The sequence below is a fragment of the Salmo salar genome, chromosome ssa15, assembly GCF_905237065.1.
Source record: "Salmo salar chromosome ssa15, Ssal_v3.1, whole genome shotgun sequence".
In the NCBI taxonomy this organism is placed as follows: Eukaryota; Metazoa; Chordata; class Actinopteri; order Salmoniformes; family Salmonidae; genus Salmo; species Salmo salar.
This window is the reverse complement of record NC_059456.1, coordinates 28,256,898-28,278,481: the sequence shown is the minus strand read 5'-3', so window position 1 is coordinate 28,278,481 and position 21,584 is coordinate 28,256,898. Positions and strand designations below refer to the sequence as shown.

The 21,584-nt window shown below is 42.8% G+C and overlaps 1 protein-coding gene across 5 annotated transcripts; it reads left to right on the top strand.

Annotated features, from left to right (window-relative positions):
* Positions 1–12,677: 12,677 nt before the first annotated feature.
* hpcl1 (Hippocalcin-like protein 1) lies at positions 12,678–21,337 on the top strand. 5 transcript variants are annotated; one of them, XM_014143914.2, is made up of 4 exons: positions 12,678–12,957; positions 18,091–18,678; positions 19,979–20,084; positions 20,359–21,337. In XM_014143914.2, exons 2-4 carry the CDS (start codon positions 18,301–18,303, stop codon positions 20,454–20,456), a joined length of 582 nt encoding a protein of 193 aa, XP_013999389.1. In that variant the 5' UTR covers positions 12,678–12,957; positions 18,091–18,300; the 3' UTR covers positions 20,457–21,337.
* The last annotated feature ends 247 nt before the right edge of the window (positions 21,338–21,584 follow it).

The following is a 21,584-nucleotide window of genomic DNA, read 5'->3' as shown; positions in this document are numbered from 1 at the left end:
ACACACACACACACACACACATTACTGGACTTTGTTCAGCACATTTGTGTTGGATCCTACCTTTGCTCTCTCGCTGATGTGCTCAGTCAGTGCATCTCCTGTGCACACAGCCATGACACATGCAGGGAAGAAAGCCCCAGGAAATCACTCCTTGATAAATGTTCCAGGAGTCGTCTCATGGTCAAGAGTCGTGACACTAGACTAGAATCATGTCTAGGGCGGAAAATTGGTATTGAGTCACAGTAGTAGCAAAGTACTGTTGGCCTAGTTATCCCAGGTTTTAGAGAACGGGAAATAATATGATATGAACAAAATTGCCTCAAGATTAGAGATGCGGTATTAATCAACGAGATGATTGGGGGAAATCTGCAGGGACTAAGAAGGCAGCCAGAGGTTTTACCGGCTTCAAAATCCAATATACTACCTACTGCCATTGTGCCCTTTAGCAAGGCACGTTACCCCTAATTGATGCAGTGGTGCTGCTCTACAGCAGTCCCTGTGCTGCTCCCAGTGTAACGGCTGACATAGAGAGGGGACCAAAGTGCAGCGTGTTGATTGCTCATGATGAATATTTATTCTAACTCAAAACACTAAAGGATAGTTAACAAAGAGAAAAACGAAAGACAACTATCCACAAACACAGGTGGAAAAAAAAAACCTACTTAAGTATGATCTCCAATTAGAGACAACGAGGACCAGCTGCCTCTAATTGGAGATCATCCCCCCCAAAAAAACATAGAAATAGAAAACTAGATCCTAAACATAGATATACAAAACATAGAAAAACACAAAACACCCCCTGTCACGCCCTGACCTACTCTACCATAGAAAATAACATCTTACTATGGTCAGGACGTGACACCCAGTCTGTGATGGGTGTTGTGTGCTGCTCTACAGTAGTCCCTGTGCTGCTCCCAGTCTGTGATGTGTGTCAGGTTGGGTACTGGGACTGCAAAACATTAAGAATATCCCTGCAAATGGACCAATAAAGCAAGTATTGAATAGTATTTGTATAGATCATGATATTCTTACTAGACCAGTTATCACAATGACAATATAACAAGAAAAATACACATACCTAGAATATCAATATCATACCTATTCTGATAAGTTGACTGTCAAGGATTTGGGTCGCAAGGGGAAAGGGTTTGGGGTCTACTTAGCTAAGAGGGAAAAGTGCCCCCTATTGCCCATCCAGGTATCAAGCCAAAACCTACCTACTTATCTTCAGACGAACGCCATCAGAGGGAACCTAGCTACTTATCTTCAGACGAACGCCATCAGAGGGAACCTAGCTACTTATCTTCAGATGAAAGCCATCAGAGGGAACCTAGCTACTTATCTTCAGATGAAAGCCATCAGAGGGAACCTAGCTACTTATCTTCAGATAAAAGCCATCAGAGGGAACCTAGCTACTTATCTTCAGATGAAAGCCATCAGAGTGAACCTAGCTACTTATCTTCAGATGAAAGACATCAGAGGGAACCTAGCTACTTATCTTAAGATGAAAGCTATCAGAGGGAACCTAGCTACTTATCTTCAGATGAAAGCTATCAGAGGGAACCTAGCTACTTATCTTCAAACTAAACACCTCCCTCTGCAAGTGTATCCTGGACTTCCTGATGGGCCGCCCCCAGGTGGTAAGGGTAGGTAACAACACATCCACCACGCCGATCCTCAACACGGGGGCCCCTCAGGGGTGCGTGCTCAGTCCCCTCCTTTACTCCCTGTTCACTCATGACTGCATGGCTAGGCACGACTCCAACACCATCATTAAGTTTGCTGATGACACAACAGTGGTAGGCCTGATCACCGACAACGATGAGACAGCCTATAGGGAGGTGGTCAGAGACCTGACTGTGTGGTGCAAGGACAACAACCTCTCCCTCAATGTGATCAATACAAAGGAGATGATTGTGGACTACAGGAAAAGAAAGACCGAGCACGCCCCCATTCTCATTGTCGAGCTGTAGTGGAGCATGTTGAGAGCTTCAAGTTCCTTGGCGTCCACATCACCAACAATCTAACATGGTCCAAGCACACCAAGACAGTCGTAGAGAGGGCACGACTAAACCTATTCCCCCTCAGGAGACAGAAAATATTTGGCATGGGTCCTCAAATCCTCAAAAGGTTTTACAGCTGCACCATCGAGAGCATCCTGACGAATTTCATCACTGCCTGGTATGGCAACTGCTTGGCCTCCGACCGCAAGGCACTACAGAGGATGTGCGTACGGCCCAGTACATCACCGGGGCAAAGCTTCCTGCCATCCAGGACCTCTATACCAGGCGGTGTCAGAGGAAGGCCCTAGAAAATGTATAAAGACTCCAGCCACCCTAGTCATAGATTGTTCTCTCTGCTACTGCACGGCAATCGGTACCGGAGCGCCAAGTCTAGGTCCAAGAGGCTTCTAAACAGCTTCTACCCCCAAGCCATAAGACTCCTGAACAGCTAATCAAATGGCTACCCAGACTATTTGCATTGCCCCCCTAGCTAATCAAATGGCTACCCAGACTATTTGCATTGCCCCCCCCCCCACGCTGATGCTACTCTCTGTTATTTTCTATGCATAGCCACTTTAATAATTCTACCTACACATACATAATTACCTCAATTACCTCGACACCTCACATTGACACATTGACTCTGTATCGGTACCCCCTGTCTATAGCCTCTCTATTGTTATTTACTGCTGCTTTTTAATTATTTGTTTTTCTTATCTCTTACTTTTTTTGGGGAATTTTCTTAAAACTGCATTGTTGGTTAAGGGCTTGTAAGTAAGCATTTCCCTGTAAGGTCTACACCTGTTGTATTCGGCGCATGTGAGAAATAACATTTGATTTGATTTGAGATGAAAGCCATCAGAGGGAACCTAGCTACTTATCTTCAGATGAAAGCTATCAGAGGGAACCTAGCTACTTATCTTCAGATGAAAGACATCAGAGGGAACCTAGCTACTTATCTTCAGATGAAAGACATCAGAGGGAAACTAGCTACTTATCTTCAGATGAAAGCTATCAGAGGGAACCTAGCTACTTATCTTCTCAGATAAAAGCCATCAGAGGGAACCTAGCTACTTATCTTCAGATGAAAGACATCAGAGGGAACCTAGCTACTTATCTTCTCAGATAAAAGCCATCAGAGGGAACCTAGCTACTTATCTTCAGATGAAAGACATCAGAGGGAACCTAGCTACTTATCTTCAGATAAAAGCCATCAGAGGGAACCTAGCTACTTATCTTCTCAGATAAAAGCCATCAGAGGGAACCTAGCTACTTATCTTCAGATGAAAGACATCAGAGGGAACCTAGCTACTTATCTTCTCAGATAAAAGCCATCAGAGGGAACCTAGCTACTTATCTTCAGATGAAAGACATCAGAGGGAACCTAGCTACTTATCTTCAGATGAAAGCTATCAGAGGGAACCTAGCTACTTATCTTCTCAGATAAAAGACATCAGAGGGAACCTAGCTACTTATCTTCAGATAAAAGACATCAGAGGGAACCTAGCTACTTATCTTCAGATGAAAGCTATCAGAGGGAACCTAGCTACTTATCTTCTCAGATAAAAGCCATCAGAGGGAACCTAGCTACTTATCTTCTCAGATAAAAGTATCAGAGGGAACCTAGCTACTTATCTTCTCAGATAAAAGCCATCAGAGGGAACCTAGCTACTTATCTTCTCAGATAAAAGCTATCAGAGGGAACCTAGCTACTTATCTTCAGATGAAAGACATCAGAGGGAACCTAGCTACTTATCTTCTCAGATAAAAGCCATCAGAGGGAACCTAGCTACTTATCTTCTCAGATAAAAGCTATCAGAGGGAACCTAGCTACTTATCTTCAGATGAAAGCCATCAGAGGGAACCTAGCTACTTATCTTCAGATGAAAGCCATCAGAGGAATGGGGGAAGGTATGGCTGCAGACAAAAAGCCACTTGGATTGGAAAACTATCAATTTTAAAATGTTTATCTTTATTTGGAGCATATATTGAACATTGGAGCACATTGACATAGCTCAATCAGGCTACTGTACTGTACTAGAAATTCTGATCTGCACCATCACGCAGTTGTACTTGGGTAGTTATCACCCATTTCCATGCCCCCCAATGATGTTTGTTTCACTGACAATGGCTGAGTCTTGATTAAGAAGACAAATGTGTCCACATTTATTTAGCATATTCAAGAAGGTCAATCAAAAGAATTCAGCAATTACAAAACAAGTTGAATGTCCACTACTGTTTTTTTCTCTGTTTCATAAAAATGGTAAAACAAAAACATTTTAATTGCAAAACAATAAAATAACAGTGGATCTGAGAGACTAATGCATAAAAATAAATAAGATAAATAAAATGGGATAAAATCAGTAAAATAGATAGTATGACTAAAAGCACAAAAAAAGGTGTCTTAAGATCTTTTTTTAAAATGTCTACAGTGTCTGAGGCCCTCAGATCCTCCGACAGGCTGTTCCAAGGCCAGGACCATAGTGGCTGAAGGAAGCCTCACCAAACTTTTGGTTCTGATTTTTGGAACAACTAAAGGGAGGAACTAACGGACTAAGAGGAGCTGACGGATCGACTGGTACTTTATCTTAAAAGCATGTCAGACATAGTTTTGTGTGCAGGGCCACATAATGCTTTGAAAATCAATTCTAAAACTGATAGGCAACCAATGCAGGGACTTTAAAATAGGTGTTATGTGTGCTTATTGGTTAATCATGCACTTTGAAAACACGTGAGAGTATTTACATGTGCACACTGCAAACCATACAACTAGGGTACAGTTGTCAGACTACGACTGCATTGATCAGACTTCCTATCTTTAACCCAGACAAGTTTATCAGAGGCAGACATAGGGTTCAATCCGTAGCACTGAAGATCCGGGCTGTAGCACGATTGAAATTGAAAGGTAATTTCCAATTGAGACGACATATGCAGCGTTAACTGTGAATACAGTCTCCACGAACATGTGTACATTGCCTTTAAATTTCAATCACGCTAGAGCGCCGATCTTCACCACAACGGATTGAGTCTAGCCCCTAACGTTGGTCATCAATTTATAAAGAAATACCTTGAAGACATGGCACTAGCTGGATAATGTCAGTATTGTGACAGTTCAGGAACAGCTCATACCTACCTGATCGCTACTTTCCACTACGAATAAAATATATGAATCAACAACAATAGTTGTGTAACAGGAGAGCGTGAGGACTCAATCTGTAGGTACAAAGGCGAATGTTTGAGCTAGGACCTATGGGAAGAGGCAGTACAACGCTGACATATATTGGTTACACAGTATTCCCCCACTCTTTAGAGAAGTGTCCTCATATACCCATGAGATGCATGAGGAGGATGAATCTCACTGCCGCCACCAATATAGCAAGAGAGAGTAAGAACTGTATCTGGGATTTGAAACATAGCTTCTACAATGCAGAGGCGAGTGCCTAACCAACTGTACCACAAAAGCCTGGGCATTACAACGCTCACATACACTGATTGCAGTATTATGAGAGTAACTTCAGCGTACTGTGTACCGGACTCTATCAACGTACTCGACTTCGAACATCAGTTAATATGTTTGAATATGCAATCGAGTTTTTATCTAATTTTAACCTATAGATCTCAACCACACATCAGGGTTGCAATGTTTGGTTTTATTTCAAGTTGAATTCACAGTTGTAGACAACTCAATCACATATCAACCACAATTATTGCTTATTTTATGTTGTCATCTTTGCCCGGTGGGTTTGCTAACCTGTCTCATGCCTTACAGACATGCAATAGTAATGCATGATCTCCGTGTTTGATCAATACTGTTTATGCATTTTGCAATTTATCCTGTATATTTGTTAAATTCTTACTCTGACCAGTGATCATACCAAACAATAATGTTAAATTCTTCTTACTCTGAGCCCTATCTTTCTATAACAAAAACAAGTCCTGATAACCCTGAACATAACGCAACTCTTGATTGAAAGAATGTAACCTCAAATAGACACATTGGCTGTTTGCTCTAATATTCATTCAGTCTGTGACAACAGCAATTGAACTCTATTAACCTGATTATATGGAACAATTACACTCTACATATTAAGAAAAGTTTTGCTTACTATGACTGTGATGTGCAGTTGTCTCTCTTACTGTAGCTAGCTACTTTAAAGGCCCAGTGCAGTCAAAAATCTTTTTTTCCCCCTGTGTTTTGTATCATATTGTACAACAGCTGATGAAATGAACACTGTAAAAGTGTGAAAAAAATGTGATCTGTATTATTTCCTGATAGTTGCTGGTTGAAAATACAATCTACACAGGACCTTCTAATCAGCCTGTTTGCATGGGTGGGAGTTTTGGCTTGCCTGGTGACATCACCAGGTGGTATATTGGTTAATAGTTTTCCCCTCCTCATTCAGACCACTCCCAGACAGTCCTAGCAAAATTCTTGCTTGACAAAAATGTTTTGGGGTAAAAAGCTATTACAGTAAGGTGCTTAATTGTTACCCAGAAATTATTTGATATTGATGTGAAAACGTCTGCATTGGGCCTTTATTAAGATAAATGGGTAAATCGCTCTGGATAAGAGTGTCTGCTGAATAAAATGTAAACATACTATTAGCTTAGTTTACTGTTGTCTACTGATTGCAAAGTTAACTGAAACTTCAGCTGTTGATGAAATTAATCATTTTCATAGAAGAGAACTATAAACACTTTAGGATGCGCTTTATGACACTTATGGATGTGTCATGAACAACACTTCAAGTAAAGTGTTAATTAAACACATCATGGTTGCCAATAACATGTTTACATCTGTACTAGTCTCCTTTTCCCAGCTGTGTGTCTTGAAGCTTGACAAGCAAGATATATGCAATGACGTAATGGGTGATATATTTGGCTTTTAGCGACCTCTTGTGGATTATAGAGTAAAGTTCCTGGGAAGTGATCCTGCTTGCTTTTCCATGTAGGCCATCCTTCAGCGTGTTGCCTTATTTATGATCCCAATTCTGTCTGGATCTCAGCAACATAACTCCAAAACGTTTTGTGAGGATGGCAACTCACTCAGACATTTCCTCACCACTCTTTCATCGCCTTGAAATCCTCAATATTAATGTACTCAACAAACTTCAGGTCTGTGTGTTCTTATACCAATTCAAAATTAATCTTATCTTTAATATCGCTATTCAAATTCAATACTCAGGTTCATCACTACTCTACAAGAACTGCTACCGATGTCCACAGCCCTTTTTTATGCACAAGATTATGTACATTTTCCATCTCTTACAGAGGCCAGTTTTTTTTTGGAACAGTCTCCTGGACCACCTCAACAACTGCAACAGCTTCAACTATTTCTAACATAAAATTAACAAATATCTAGGGGGGAGGTGCCTTCCAAGTGTGTGTGTTCCTACCATCGTCAGCTTCCTCTTGAGGAGTTCCTGTCCCAGCTTGGGCAAAGTAAAAAAGTTATCGAATGTGATGTTGTGGCCACAGAGTCCCTTTATCACATCCAGGACTACCTGCTTCCCTTGGTTCTTCTCAAGGGCTCCTCCATCTGCCTTCCCCATATACACTTGCAAGATCCACGCATTTGATGAAGCAGCATCACAGATCTTGATTCCATATTTTGTGGGTTTAAACATGATGTACTGCCTGTAGGGGCAGCAGCCCCTAAATGACATAAACTGCTCATCAACAGTAACATTGGGCCCAGGGTTGGTAAACAGGGGAAGGCGGTCCACCCACTTGTCCCACACTGACCTGATTGCAGCTAGCTTGTCTCTCTGGCGCCGAGCTGGTCTGGTGTCTCGGTTATAGAAGCGGATAATCCTGGAAATAATGTGGAAGTTTTCCAGAGATATTGTTGCACTGGAAAGTTTTCTGCCAGTTTCTGCATCCCACAGGGATTCTGTGGATTTCCCATTGGATCTGAAAACACCAGCAAGGATAAGAACCCCAAAGCACGCATGTAAATGAGTTTGGTCCATCTCCTACCATCTCTCTCCAAACACGCCAATGACTCTGCGGTATTATTTTAGTAAACATTGAAAATGGGTCCCACAGACCCGAACACCACACAAGGGTTAAATAAAGGTTCAGTAAAGACACTGGGTAGTAGCCTAACGCAGAGAAAATAATCAGGGGGCACCCATTGAAAGTGTCAGCAAAAATGTTAATTGTCATGAGTCTAGCCCATTCTTTGACAATCATAAACAGCCAATTTGCTTAGTAACAGGTGTTGGCCTAGAGCGACAGTGACGCACTCACTATGGTATTAATTATTTATTTAAAGTGCTGACATGTACACCACCCTCTTTACAACGTCAGGTCTTCAGCACACTGAGGTCTTGGGTACGGCATTGTGACATTGATATTCTGACTAGCAACTGACCAACACTGAAGTCTTTTACTCTGTGCTGTAAAGGTGAGGATCCAAGCAATGTACATTTACTGGGTAGAGCTCAAGTTTAAGTCTGTTTTTTCTTTTTTCTGTGCTTTGTACAAGAGATAAGCGATTGAATTTGGTTGGCATGCAAAAACGTCAGAGTGGTGAGTGTACATCACCTAGTGTACAGGAAGTAATATAAACAGGTTTTTGCCAATTTATATGTAGTGTGATGGAAAAAAAAGTCAGGGCCACATTGGGAATGTATCTAGGACACCAGGGTTAACACCCCTACTCTTACAGTAAGTGCCATGAGATCTTTAGTGACTACAGAGAGTCAGGACAGCCGTTCTAACGTCCCATCCGAAAGACGGCACCCTACACAGGGCAATGTCCCCAATCACTGCTCTGGGGCATCGGGATCTTTTTTTCAGACCAGAGCAAAGGGTGCCTCCTACTGCCCCTCCAACATTATTTCCAGCATCATCTGGTCTCCCATCCAGGACCAACATTGCTTAGCTTCAGAGGCAAGCCAGCAGTGGCATGCAGTGTGGTGTGCTGCTAGCTATTACGCCAGGGAGCTAACACTAGTCTCCAGGTCTTAGGCTAGGTCAGCCTATTCATGGTCACCATAGGAGCATGGTTCTCTGAACCATCTCTGTCTGTTACACTTCAGCTCCTTATTGACCTCCTACTATTCTCCACAACAACCCCTACATCTGATAATCATCAATGGGCGGAATTTCTCCACAACAACCCCTGCATCTGATAGACATCAATGGTTCGTATCCGGGTCAATTGGGTTTGTAACCAGGTTATCTGTGTGCAACAAGTTGTTTTAGCCTACTGAGCTAAAACCTAGGCATTAGTTCGGGATTTGATTTATTAGGATTCCCATTAGCCGACGCCAATGGAGACATCTAGTCTAACTGGGGTCTGACACATAATGAAAAAGACATTACATACAAAAGACTTTACAACAATACACTGCTGGTCAAAAGTTTTAGACCACCTACTCATTCAAGGGTTTTTCTTTATTTTTACTATTTTCGAAATTGATCACATCAGTTGACAGTGCATGTCAGAGCAAAAACCAAGCCATGAGGTCGAAGGAATTGTCCGTAGAGCTCCGAGACAGGATTTTGTAGAGTTTCAGATCTGGGGAACGGTACCAAAAAAGTCAAGGAGTCTCAATACTTTCCAAATGCACTGTACATGTGTAACTGATATGGGAGCTGCAGCAAGATCTCAGGCATGTTACTCATCCTGCGTGAAGGGGCTGGGGAAATTTAATTATTCTCTAATTCTTCTACAGAGATATAATGTAGACTTATTCAAGGACGGCTAGTCCATGAGATTGGCATGATTAACTTACAGTATTTTGAAGCTACACTACATGGCCAAAAGTAAATGGACAACCCTTCAAATTAGTGGATTTGGCGATTTCAGCCAAACCGTTGCTGACAGGTGTATACAATTGAGCACACAGACATGTAATCTCCATAGACAAACATTTGCAGTAGAATGGCCCGTACTGCAGAGCTCAGTGACTTTCAACACGGCACTGTCATAGGATGCCACCTTTCCAACAATCAGTTAGTCAAATATCTGCCCTGTTAGAGCTGCCCCAGTCAATAGTAAGCGTTGTTATTGTGAAGTGGCAACGTCTAGGAGCAACAACGGCTCGGCCACGAAGTGGTAGGCCACACAAGCTCACAGAACGGCCCCGTCGAGTCTTGAAGTGCGTAAAAATTATCTGTCCTTGGTTGCAACACTCACTACTGAGTCCCAACTTGCCTCTGGAAGCAACGTCAGGACAATAACTGTTAGTCGGGAGCTTCATGAAATGGGTTTCCATGGCCGAGCAGCCGCACACAAGCCTAAGATCACCATGCGCAAAGCCAAGAGTCGGCTGGAGTGGTGTAAAGCTAGCCGACATTGGACTCTGGAGCAGTGGAAACGCTTTCTCTGGAGTGATGAATCATGCTTCACCATCTGGCAGTCCGACGGACAAATCTGGGTTTGGCGAATGCCAGGAGAACGCTACCTGCCCCAATGCATAGTGCCAACTGTAAAATTTGGTGGATGAGGAATAATAGTCTGGGGCTATTTTTTTCGTAACGCTACAGCATACAATGACATTCTACACAATTCTGTGCTTCCAACTTTGTGGCAACAGTTTTGGGAAGGCCCTTTCCTGTTTCAGCATGACAATGCCCCTGTGCACAAAGAGAGGTCAATACAGAAATGGTTTATCGATATTCGGTGTGGAAGAACTTGACTGGCCTGCACAGAGCCCTTACCTCAACCCCATCGAACACCTTTGGGATGAATTGGAACGCCGACTGCGAGCCAGGCCTAATCGCCCAACATCAATGCCCGACCTCACTAACGCTCGTGGCTGAATAGAAGCAAGTCCTGCAGCAATGTTCCAACATCTTGTGGAAAGCCTTCCCAGAAGAGTGGAGGCTGTTGTAGCAGCAAAGGGGGGACCAACTCCATATTAATGCCCATGATTTTGTAGTGCTATTTTTGACGAGCAGGTGTCCACATACCTTTGGCCATGTAGTGTATATTTCAGTACAAATATCAAATCATCCTTCATTATAACTTTGATGGTAGATAAACAGTGCCTTTAGATCAAAGGACTGGTGTTCTGAAACACTGTAGATAATATCTCTCCTGTTCATGCTGTCTCAAAGCCTATTGCGACACTAACACATTGTCACATCTTAATTAAACTTGATGGACACTGATCATTCTGCAATATTAATTTGAGTACATGTCAAAAGTACTTAATTGGACATGTTAAGGAAAACTACAGCAGGCAGGTGTGAGTGCATTTGCACGCACAGTGAGGCGAAGACTTTTGGAGGATGGCCTGGTGTCAAGAAGGGCAGCAAAGAAGCCACTTCTCTCCAGGAAAAACATCAGGGACAGACTGATATTCTGCAAAAGGTACAGGGATTGGACTGCTGAGGACTGGGGTAAAGTCATTTTCTCTGATGAATCCCCTTTCCGATTGTTTGGGGCATCTGGAAAAAAGCTTGTCCGGAGAAGACAAGGTGAGCGCTACCATCAGTCCTGTGTCATGCCAACAGTAAAGCATCCTGAGACCATTCATGTGTGGGGTTGCTTCTCAGCCAAGGGAGTGGACACACTCACAATTTTGCCTAAGAACACAGCCATGAATAAAGAATGGTACCAACACATCCTCTGAGAGCAACTTCTCCCAACCATCCAGGAACAGTTTGATGAACAATGCCTTTTCCAGCATGATGGAGCACCTTGCCATAAGGCAAAAGTGATAACTAAGTGGCTCCGGGAACAAAACATCGATATTTTGGGTCCATGGCCAGGAAACTCCCCAGACCTTAATCCCATTGAGAACCTGTGGTCAATCCTCAAGAGGCGGGTGGACAAACAAAAACCCACAAATTCTGACACACTCCAAGCATTGATTATGCAAGAATGGGCTGCCATCAGTCAGGATGTGGCCCAGAAGTTAATTGACAGCATGCCAGGGTGGATTGCAGAGGTCTTGAAAAAGAAGGGTCAACACTGCAAATATTGACTCTTTGCATCAACTTCATGTAATTGTCAATAAAAGCCTTTGACACTTATGAAATGCTTGCAATTATACTTCAGTATTCCATAGTAACATCTGACAAAAATATCTTAAAGACACTGAAGCAGCAAACTTTGAGGAAATTAATATTTGTGTAATTTTCAAAACTTTTGGCCACGACTGTATAACTTATTGAGCATTCTTAAAGTAAATGTGTAAGTCGCTCTGGATAAGAGCGTCTGCTAAATGACGTAAATGTAAATTCTATCGGCCTAGGCCTTTTATATTGAACAGGGGTCCATTAACTGACTTCATAACAACGGAATTGACACATAGAATGCAATGTTACTATGAATTTATATTAGTACAGTATTTACTATAGTAACCTAGTCCAAACTTCTTATAAAATAAATAATGAGTGTAATATGATACGGTTGCAAGACTAACACCAAACGTTTAAACAAATCCAGAATGTGCAATTAAATACCCACACCGATCAGATATCCTTCCATTGGACCTGCAGATTGTACGTGACCCACCAGTTACAGTTACTGTTACGTTCCCGCTACTGTATCAGCTGAGCAAATCTTGTGGTAGCGAGTGTGGATTGTTCTATATCCTAGTAGGAGGGGCCTATTGGCAGTAATATTATTTGGAATTTATTACCGAAGGACTTCATACAAAAATACATACATTCCATTGCGGGAAAGGGTTATTTTTTTTATTAAAGTAGTCTATCAAATGCCATTATGAGGCAGTATAAAAGTAAAACGACTGCTAATAGATGGAAAAGACATCCCCCACGAGAGAATTGGGCGAGTCCGTGTAAAGCAGAGCAGCCGTGGATGTGTCGTATATCATGCAAAATGAGGAACCAGCGTTGCATGAAGAAGTTGTTTATCCTGATCTCTGAATATATTTTCAAACAGAACTTCCTTCAAAAATAGTTTTTAGTTGTGTAGTCCTTTCAATAGTTTAATGTTCAGACTGAATACGGTTGCTTATACCATCTCAAGGTAATTGTAACCTTAATTTACTTGAGTTTAGTTTTTCTATTGAAGCGTTAGAAATAAAAGTTAACGGTATTGAGCCGCAACTTGGACACAACCGGACTGGATAGGCCTACCCATCTTCAGCGGACAGCACAACATCGTAAGCCAGGACTAAGTATAAAACGTTGAGTTTGTGGACAGTTCAATATTTATTTTAATCGTTTTATATGCTCGATGTTGGCTCAATATGGCGATGCATTTATGTGCATAATCTTGCGTCCTTCAGACTGTAGTTTAACATCGGCAACTTTCTTGCCATGGGTAGATATCTGATCATGCGTATGTACATGTTGTCACAGTGGTGTTTTCTGCAGCAGAGAGAAGCTCATATGGGGGTTATTGTGGACTGGGAAAATAGAATGGCATATTATATGATTTATGTAAGGTGTGGCAATAGTCAAAGTCGATGTCGTAGCTTTTTTTTTTTTTAGAAATATAAAAGGATTTATAGAAACATTGAGAGGATTATGGTTGAAGACATTTAATCATTTTTTCCCCAGCAGATATTATCACATTGTGTCATATTCTACACAATAATATTTTTTTCTCTCAAGTCACTCATTTATTTGGAGATAACAGAACAGGATGTTCAGAATGTATCAGGTACAACTACTACTAGAATGAACCCTCTTTTCTAACAAGTTGAATACAGACGTGTGTCTGCGGTTCTATGTGCTCCAGTTATATCTGCAATGCTTTGAATGCTGTGCCCAGTTGGAGATGTGCCCCAGTTGGCTAGTTACTGCCTCCTCCCTTGCATAAGTCAGCACCATGGTGTTGCCGTGGAGACAGGTATGTCAAGGGACTATTAATGTCTGCTACAGTTCATGCTTTTCTGACACTGCCTCAGTAAACCTCACACTCACAGATGGAAGTGAGAATGGTTTGGAAATGTCTTTTCCCCTCCTCGATCAAATACTGGGTCATCTCCTGACCTAGCTTTTCTCAAAAGTCTCATCACAGCCAACTTTGACAGAGAGGTGTGAATGAGTGACTTTAACGGTAATCCTCCATAAAGACTTCAGTTCACAAGTACATATTTAATTGAAGCCCAGTCAGCTTCACAGCATGCTACGGTAATGAGATTCTCAATGCCAGTACGCTGTCTAGCTGGGTTCTCTCTCCCCAAGCATATCACGTGATGGATTGGCCATTTGCATTCCCAGCAAAACGCTATGATAAATACAGACGGACCAAATAATATTTTCTCTGTCCAATCCATCTCTGGAGCAGTAGTCAGCAATGGGAAATGTGCATGTTGACGCCCCCTGACAGGCATCATTAAACGGAGCACCATTGCCAACAATGCTATTCTGGGGGGATACTGGGAATTCTCCAAATGATTAACAGCCTGCTGTTTGTTTTGACTGTGATCGTCTGGTTCACTGCAGCCGGAGAGAGATGGTGCTTTGTGTTGGGGGGAATCTTTTGACACCAGTCAGGGTCTCCCCTGGCATGTGATGATGTCACTAAGCCTGCCTGTAGGGAATGGGGTCTCCCCCGGCATGTGATGATGTCACTAAGCCTGCCTGTAGGGAATGGGGTCTCCCCCGGCATGTGATGATGTCACTAAGCCTGCCTGTAGGCCATGTGTAAGGTAACGAGCTCCACGGCAACGGTCACCGACACTGGGGTTAGGGGTTACTAGAGTCATGTTTAATGTGTGATTTACTGGACCTGATGATTTGCTACATACCGTTAGAAATGGAAGTGTGTTTGTAAGTCAGAGAGTGGAACTTTCGGGGGGTCAGAGGTGGGACAGGACTCATGCCGTGTGTGTGTGTGGAATCTGGAAGCCGTGCAAAAATATTTTCATTAGCCAGTGGAAAAAGTGGAACAACGGCAGCCATGGTTATTGGGTAAAGGGTTGATCGGGATGGGGGGGCTTCTACAGACTACAGTAAGTGGTAGAGCCAGAGCAACAAGAGAAAGACTGTTGCCGTGTTACTGAGAGAGAAAAGGCAGACATTGGTTGTGTCCAAAATGGCACCCTATTCCAATGTAGTGAATAGTGCACCCTATTCCAATGTTACTTTTGACCAGGTTCCATAGGGCTGTGGTCAAAGGAGTGCACTAGGCCTAAATAAGGAATAGGGTGCCTTTTGGGACGCAAGCATTGAATGTGAAATAATAATCTCACGGGGCTGCTCATGGTGTGAACGTGCTGTGGAAGGAATCTAGGTTTAATAGGGGACAACCAGTTTCACAATCTCAGAACATAGACCTAATGGATGTCACTGGAGTTCATATGTGAATTTAGTGAGGCCTGTTCTTTTCCCACAAACAAATCAAAAGTGGTTCTATCAGCATATGAAAACACGCAAACTAAACCATTTTTTTGGGGTTGGTAAAAAAAAGCATCTTACAACAGATGGCACAATCAGTCGTCTGCAATTCACATAGGAGTGACGCCACCTGCTTGAATACCTGTTGGAACGCAATGGGGGGAAAATAACAAAGGGATAGTTCACCCAAATGGCATATTGGTTTGCTTACCCTGTAAGCAGTCTATGGTCAAGGTATGACAGCAATCCAAATAGCACCAGTCAGTTACATTTTCCACCATGATATAGTCTACAAGGAGGAAGGGAAACGTCATTATACTGCCACCTTCATGCCATAAAAACAGACAAAGACAAACTGCAACGTGCTGACGTGGTACCACTCTAGACACAGTGTTTTGTGGTAAAAGCTGCAGATGTTGGCTCAAACATTAATAATCTGTTAGGTGAACGTTGCAGTTTGTTTGAATCACAGCCAAATACTTTCTATACACAAGAAAACAGGGCTAGATTGCCATCCCAACTTCTGTTCATGGCACTGAATACATCATTTGAATTGGCAGTATTAGGCTAAGGTTCTAGCTGTGAAAACACCTGTCAAATGTAATGCTGTGTAACCTGCCAAGTACCAGACTGGGTAGATATCAGCCACTGACACGGTATGTGCGTGACTGCCATTTTGTAGAGCTTATTGTTCTAGGTCTGTGAGGAGATCCACATAGCTTACAGTTCTTCCCTATCTAGCTCTTTTTCAGTGAGACATCCGCAAAGGAAGACATTGCTTTTAACAAACATATGCCCATCCTTCACTGTGTGTAAACTTGAATTGCTATCCAGCAAAATCTTCATCTTAAAAAATTACTACATGACATTGTTGCTATAGTGTTGTGCTATATAATGCATTATCATACAACTGTTTGATAAAGTGGTTACTTCATGGGCATCTATTGGAGTGTAGGCTACTAAGCGTTTTTAAAAACTTTAAAATTAGAAGTAAAAAAAGAACAGCCATTTCTATCTGGAATGGAATCTTTTTGGATGTCTTGTGGGTTTGTGTGCAAGGAGGGAATAAATAGCAACGCCTGTGTTTATGACTGACCTAGCCCTGCCAAGCACAGTGAGCTGGCGTGGAAAACCATCCATGTGACCCAGTGCAGAGGAGGCGCTGCCTGTTGCATCCTGGGGGTGTTACACTGGGGCCAGGGGGTGCGGTCGGGCTCTGGATGGGTGTGTGTGTCTGTGATGTTTCATTCCCAGCTTTGCACAGCTGTAAACCAAGCTAGGGTTAGTGGTGGTGTGACAGGGAGAGGTTCAGGCTACTCCCAATCCACTCACCCCCTTAGAGCTCCGTTTACATTGCGACTCAGATCGAGGAAACTGCAGGAAATTACATTAAGGACTGTGGAGTGTGGACACATGATTCTTTCCGAGATGAGAGGCCTTTCGAGAAGCGTGTTAGAGCACAGTCACAAGCCCAATTAGTTTCTGTCCTCTGCTACTGTCTCTGGTATAATCTGTCCTGTGCCTCAGAGGACAGAGAGAAAGAGAGGTAAACGGAGAAAGAGAGAGGTAAAGAGAGAACAGGATCATATGACCTTTTCTCTCTCTGGCCAATAAAAGCTTTGTTGGTAAAGTGGAGGGAGAGGAAGTGTTATATAATGTGTCATTAAATGTGCGCCATGTGTGTGCAGTCACCGCAGCTTCCATGGTATAGCCTACCTAGAAATTAGGGTTTTCCTTTGATACATGTTACTTTTTCTATTGCAAGTTCTCTTTCTCTCTCTCACACACACGGACACCACACACACGTGCACACACACACTTTTACAATAATGCCCTCAAAAAGGCCCAAGAAGCCCCCTGCAGTGGCAAATTTCCTTCAATTTTCCCAGTAGGCCAATTAGATGCGTTCTCTTGTGAATCTGTGTTAAAAAATGACCAATATGCTGTGATGCCAGATTCCCTGTTATTCCCCTCTTTTTCACACATTCTTTCTTTCTCTCCCTCACGCTCTCTTGCACATAGACACACATACAACTGAAAACCCCTGCCTGTGTCTGTAACCGCCTCCCACGTGGCCTAACCTAGTTACCTGGATTATCGAATGGTTGGCTTCTGAGGTAACAACAGCTTCTTGTGCCGTGCTGACCTTTTTGAGAGACAAGACTGACGTATTGAATCCTAGAATGCTCCCAGCCACTCTCCTTCCATCGCATGGCAAACGGTCGATAAATTCTCACCGCGTGAGGGCATTCAAGTGGTTGCCTCGGAGACCAGGTCTCGCCCTCCCGAGTGGCACTCGGAGCATCTCAGTTGTCATCTTATCAGTATCACTCTGCCACTGCTCATAGGCTGTTCAAAGCCTCTTCGGTCAAACGTTATAATTAAGCAATAAGGCACGAGTGGGTGTGGTATATAACCACGGCTAAGGGGTGTTCTTAAGCACGACGCAACGCGGAGTGCCTGGATACAGCCCTTAAAAGCAGTATATTGGCCATATATCACAAACCCCCGAGGTGCCTTATTGCTATTATAACTGGTTACCAATGTAATTAGAGCAGTAAAAATAAATGTTTTGTCATACCCGTGGTATACGGTCTGATATACCACGGTTGTCATCCAATCAGCATTCAGGGCTCGAACCACCCAGTTTATAATAACCATCATTCAGTATGAATCAACATTGGGCTGTTTGAGGTGGTTCTTCAACCTCACAAGTTATTACACAACATCCAGACAAATGGGTTTAATCAAAACCGCACTATCACTCGTGTTTCACTTGATGTTCCTAATGAGAGTGTTCCATCTCCCGTAGGAACAGAGGAAGAGGACATTGATCGAGCAGCCAGCCAACAGACAGACATCTTGAGGAGAGCAGAAGGGGGACCTGCAGTCCTGTGTGGTGGAGATCAGATACCAAGACTAGCAGCCCAGTAGACTGTGAAAGAGGCTCCACATTACATTTCACCGTAATTTAACCAGGAAAGACCCTTGAGGTTCTAAACTTTGTTGCAGAGAGGCAGTCATGGGGAAACAGAACAGCAAACTGCGTCCCGAAGTGCTGAACGACCTGCGCGAGAACACAGAGTTTTCTGACTACGAGCTTCAGGAATGGTACAGAGGCTTCCTCAAAGACTGCCCCACGGGCCACCTGACCGTCGAAGAGTTCAAGAAGATCTACGCCAACTTCTTCCCGTATGGCGACGCTTCCAAGTTCGCCGAGCACGTCTTCCGGACATTCGACACCAACGGCGACGCCACCATTGACTTCCGGGAGTTCATCATTGCGCTGAGCGTTACGTCGCGCGGAGGCCTGGAGCAGAAGCTGCGCTGGGCCTTCAGTATGTATGACCTGGACGGGAACGGTTACATCAGCCGGGCTGAGATGCTGGAGATTGTACAGGTGAGATGTAGTCTACCAATGAGGTGAGGTGGTTCTGATGGCTCAGTGAACCTTTTTCAATAAACCTCTGAGGGTTTTCCATTGAGTGTCCCAACAGGAATAGCCAAAGAACTATTTCTAGTTCTAGGAAGCACCTTTTATTCTAACAGTACATGGTGCTAGCAGTACATGGTGCTAACAGTACCAGGGTTGTGGGTGTGACTCCTGCATGCACCACATATTCTGAATATGTGTCATTGTCAATGTTTTGTCCGTTGCTTTGGATAAAAATGACTGATAGATGGCCATATTAATGGTAGACTCAGCGATATGATGTTGCATGCATGAAGTAAGGACAATATCCGGTCAATTTTCGCAATAACTAATGACGAGGCCAAACTTCTTTGATGTTTTGATCCCATAGCTTGAAAAAGAAAAGGAAAGCCTCACTCTAGGAGCTCAGATGCAATAATTTAATAACCAAGGTTTTGACAGACAAGCTGTCTGGATCTGAGCTTCTTTTCTTAATCAAGTGTTCTACTCTGCTAGCCAGCACCTCGCCTAAACAGGTGTGCGTTTCTTTCGCCTCCAGATTTATCCCATAGCTACCACACTGTAGCGTGAAGTGCAGATACTCTGTGTGACCATGTGAGAGCAAAGTCTTGCATCGCGCTCATCTCAATATCTGCGGTGCTGCTCGTTGGAACGTCATCTTGCTGCGTCTACCTTTAAATTGCCATACTTTTCACTGTGGATTCTAAAGACCTCCGACAGGATCTGTCTCTCCTATTGACGACTTTTCTTTTACTGTATATATCTGAGTGATATGTTCTTTATTACTCACACCCGTGATATCGTAAACATATTTTTACCACAAGTCATGAACATTGGCTGCTACTTGTTCTCCTTTTATTATCCTTTATCAACATGGTGATATTTGCTCTCCCCACCATCGTGGCCTGAGCAGCCTGTCCTGTATCAGTGTTGGCTCAGGCGATTGTGTGTGTGGTGCTGATACAAACAAACCTGAATAAACAAATTCCCTTGTTAAAGTGTCCTCAGACCATATGCTCCTGTCTCAGTGATGTTTTTATAAAGCCAGAGACCCCGTGATGATTTTTCCAGGTGGTAACCTGACTGCAGAATAGTTCCATTCTGACAGAGAACATTGAATAATTTTTTAAAGGCACTATTTGCGATTTACCCTGTTGTTTAATGGTCAAACTGTGTACACATTGATTCTTGAAGAATGTAACTTTTTAATACCTTACGAGCTTAATGAAACTGTTTTGCCCAAGATACATTGCTCTTCCTTCCGCAGGCGATCTACAAGATGGTGTCCTCAGTGATGAAGATGCCAGAAGATGAGTCGACGCCAGAGAAACGAACAGATAAAATCTTCAGACAGATGGACGTAGACAAAGACGGTGAGTTTTTCTTTGCTTTTAAACATCTCGTTCTTTGACTTGTTCTAGTGACAATCATTTACAGTGCAAACTTGAGTCCACAAAACCTGAGCCTACATTTGTCTTGAATGGGTATTTCACTTGAGCTCTTATGTGCCATGTCTGTGTATTGAAACAGTATGGATTTCTGGTGACCTCGTTCAGAGGTTTTCCCCCCCTGCTGTGCAAATAATGTGATTTCTGGTGTTTATAGTGTAGTGTGTGTTGCTAACCTGGGGTTTCTTCTGGACTATAGGTAAACTCTCTCTGGAGGAGTTCATCAAAGGTGCCAAGAGTGACCCTTCCATCGTCCGGCTCCTGCAATCTGACCAGGGGACCTCTCGTCAGTTCTAAAGACCGATACACACACAGTTCTGAAGAAAGGAAAGTGGAGAGATCGCTGTATCACCCCCCATCCAACACACACGAGAAAGAGGTGGAAGAGGCACAGTTGTCATTACAACATCCATATCAGGCAGCCATTTTATATTCTCTCATTCCAGGTCTTGTTTACATCATCAGTAGTTCCCTAGCCTGATCCCAGATCTGTTTGTTCTCTCTATTGCATGGAGTTGGGCAAGACAGCACAAACAGATCTGGGACCAGGATAGCAGTTTCCAATATCCCAATGCAGCGGTTTCAAAATGCATTCTACAGCGATATGTTTTGCATCATGAAACATCAAATTCTACACCCACAGTACCACTGATAGACTCTTATGACATTTCCTTGCAAATGTTTTACTTAATGTTTTATTTTTGCTTGCCTTACTTTAGTCAAAGTGAAGTGCCATATCTTAATATTTGTACTGAATGTATTATTACACTAGTAAGTATTCACTTTTTTCCCCTGACCTGTCACGGTAAGAAAATCAACCAAAACCAATATTTTGTACGTCAACCGGGGCAGCAGGTAGCCTAACAATTAAGAGCGTTGGGACAGTAACTGAAGGGTTGCTGGTTTGAATCCCTGAGCTGACTAGGTGAAAAATCTGTTGATGTACCCTTGAGCAAGACACTTAACCCTAATTATCTGCTAAATTACTAACACTTAAAAACCATGGGTCATCCCATTGCGACCTTTGCTCTAAATGTAATATTAGTTAGGCATTGAAAAATGTTTTTCACTTTAACTATATACCGTTTCTGCAGCACAGGAATTTTGAAAATTAATGTTTTAATACCCAACTGTACAGAAAGTTCCAGTGATGTTGTATTAAAACCAGTATCTTGTAATATTTTGCAGTCACTGGTTTGTTTAGCTCCACAGGGCTTGCCAACAGAGTGGATTATCTGAGTTCTCAATAAGAACACACTTTGGGGACCCTGACCCCGAAAACTACACCGCAAACGTGTGTTCCCTTAGCGTTGTTTTTAGCCTGCTGCTCCAGAAGAACATCAGATTTTTTTTAAATGCAACTTTCAGTTGTTTACTTCAGACTTCTTTATGGTAAAAAAAAGTTCTACAACACAAGCCTTGCTT

Bases quoted from the DNA above. Each gene is read 5' to 3' on its own strand.
- hpcl1 (XM_014143914.2), top strand. From the start codon at position 18,301: ATGGGGAAACAGAACAGCAAACTGCGTCCCGAAGTGCTGAACGACCTG. The intron at 18,679-19,978 runs GTGAGATGTAGT...TTCCTTCCGCAG, and splicing joins AGATGCTGGAGATTGTACAG to GCGATCTACAAGATGGTGTC. The intron at 20,085-20,358 runs GTGAGTTTTTCT...TCTGGACTATAG, and splicing joins GATGGACGTAGACAAAGACG to GTAAACTCTCTCTGGAGGAG.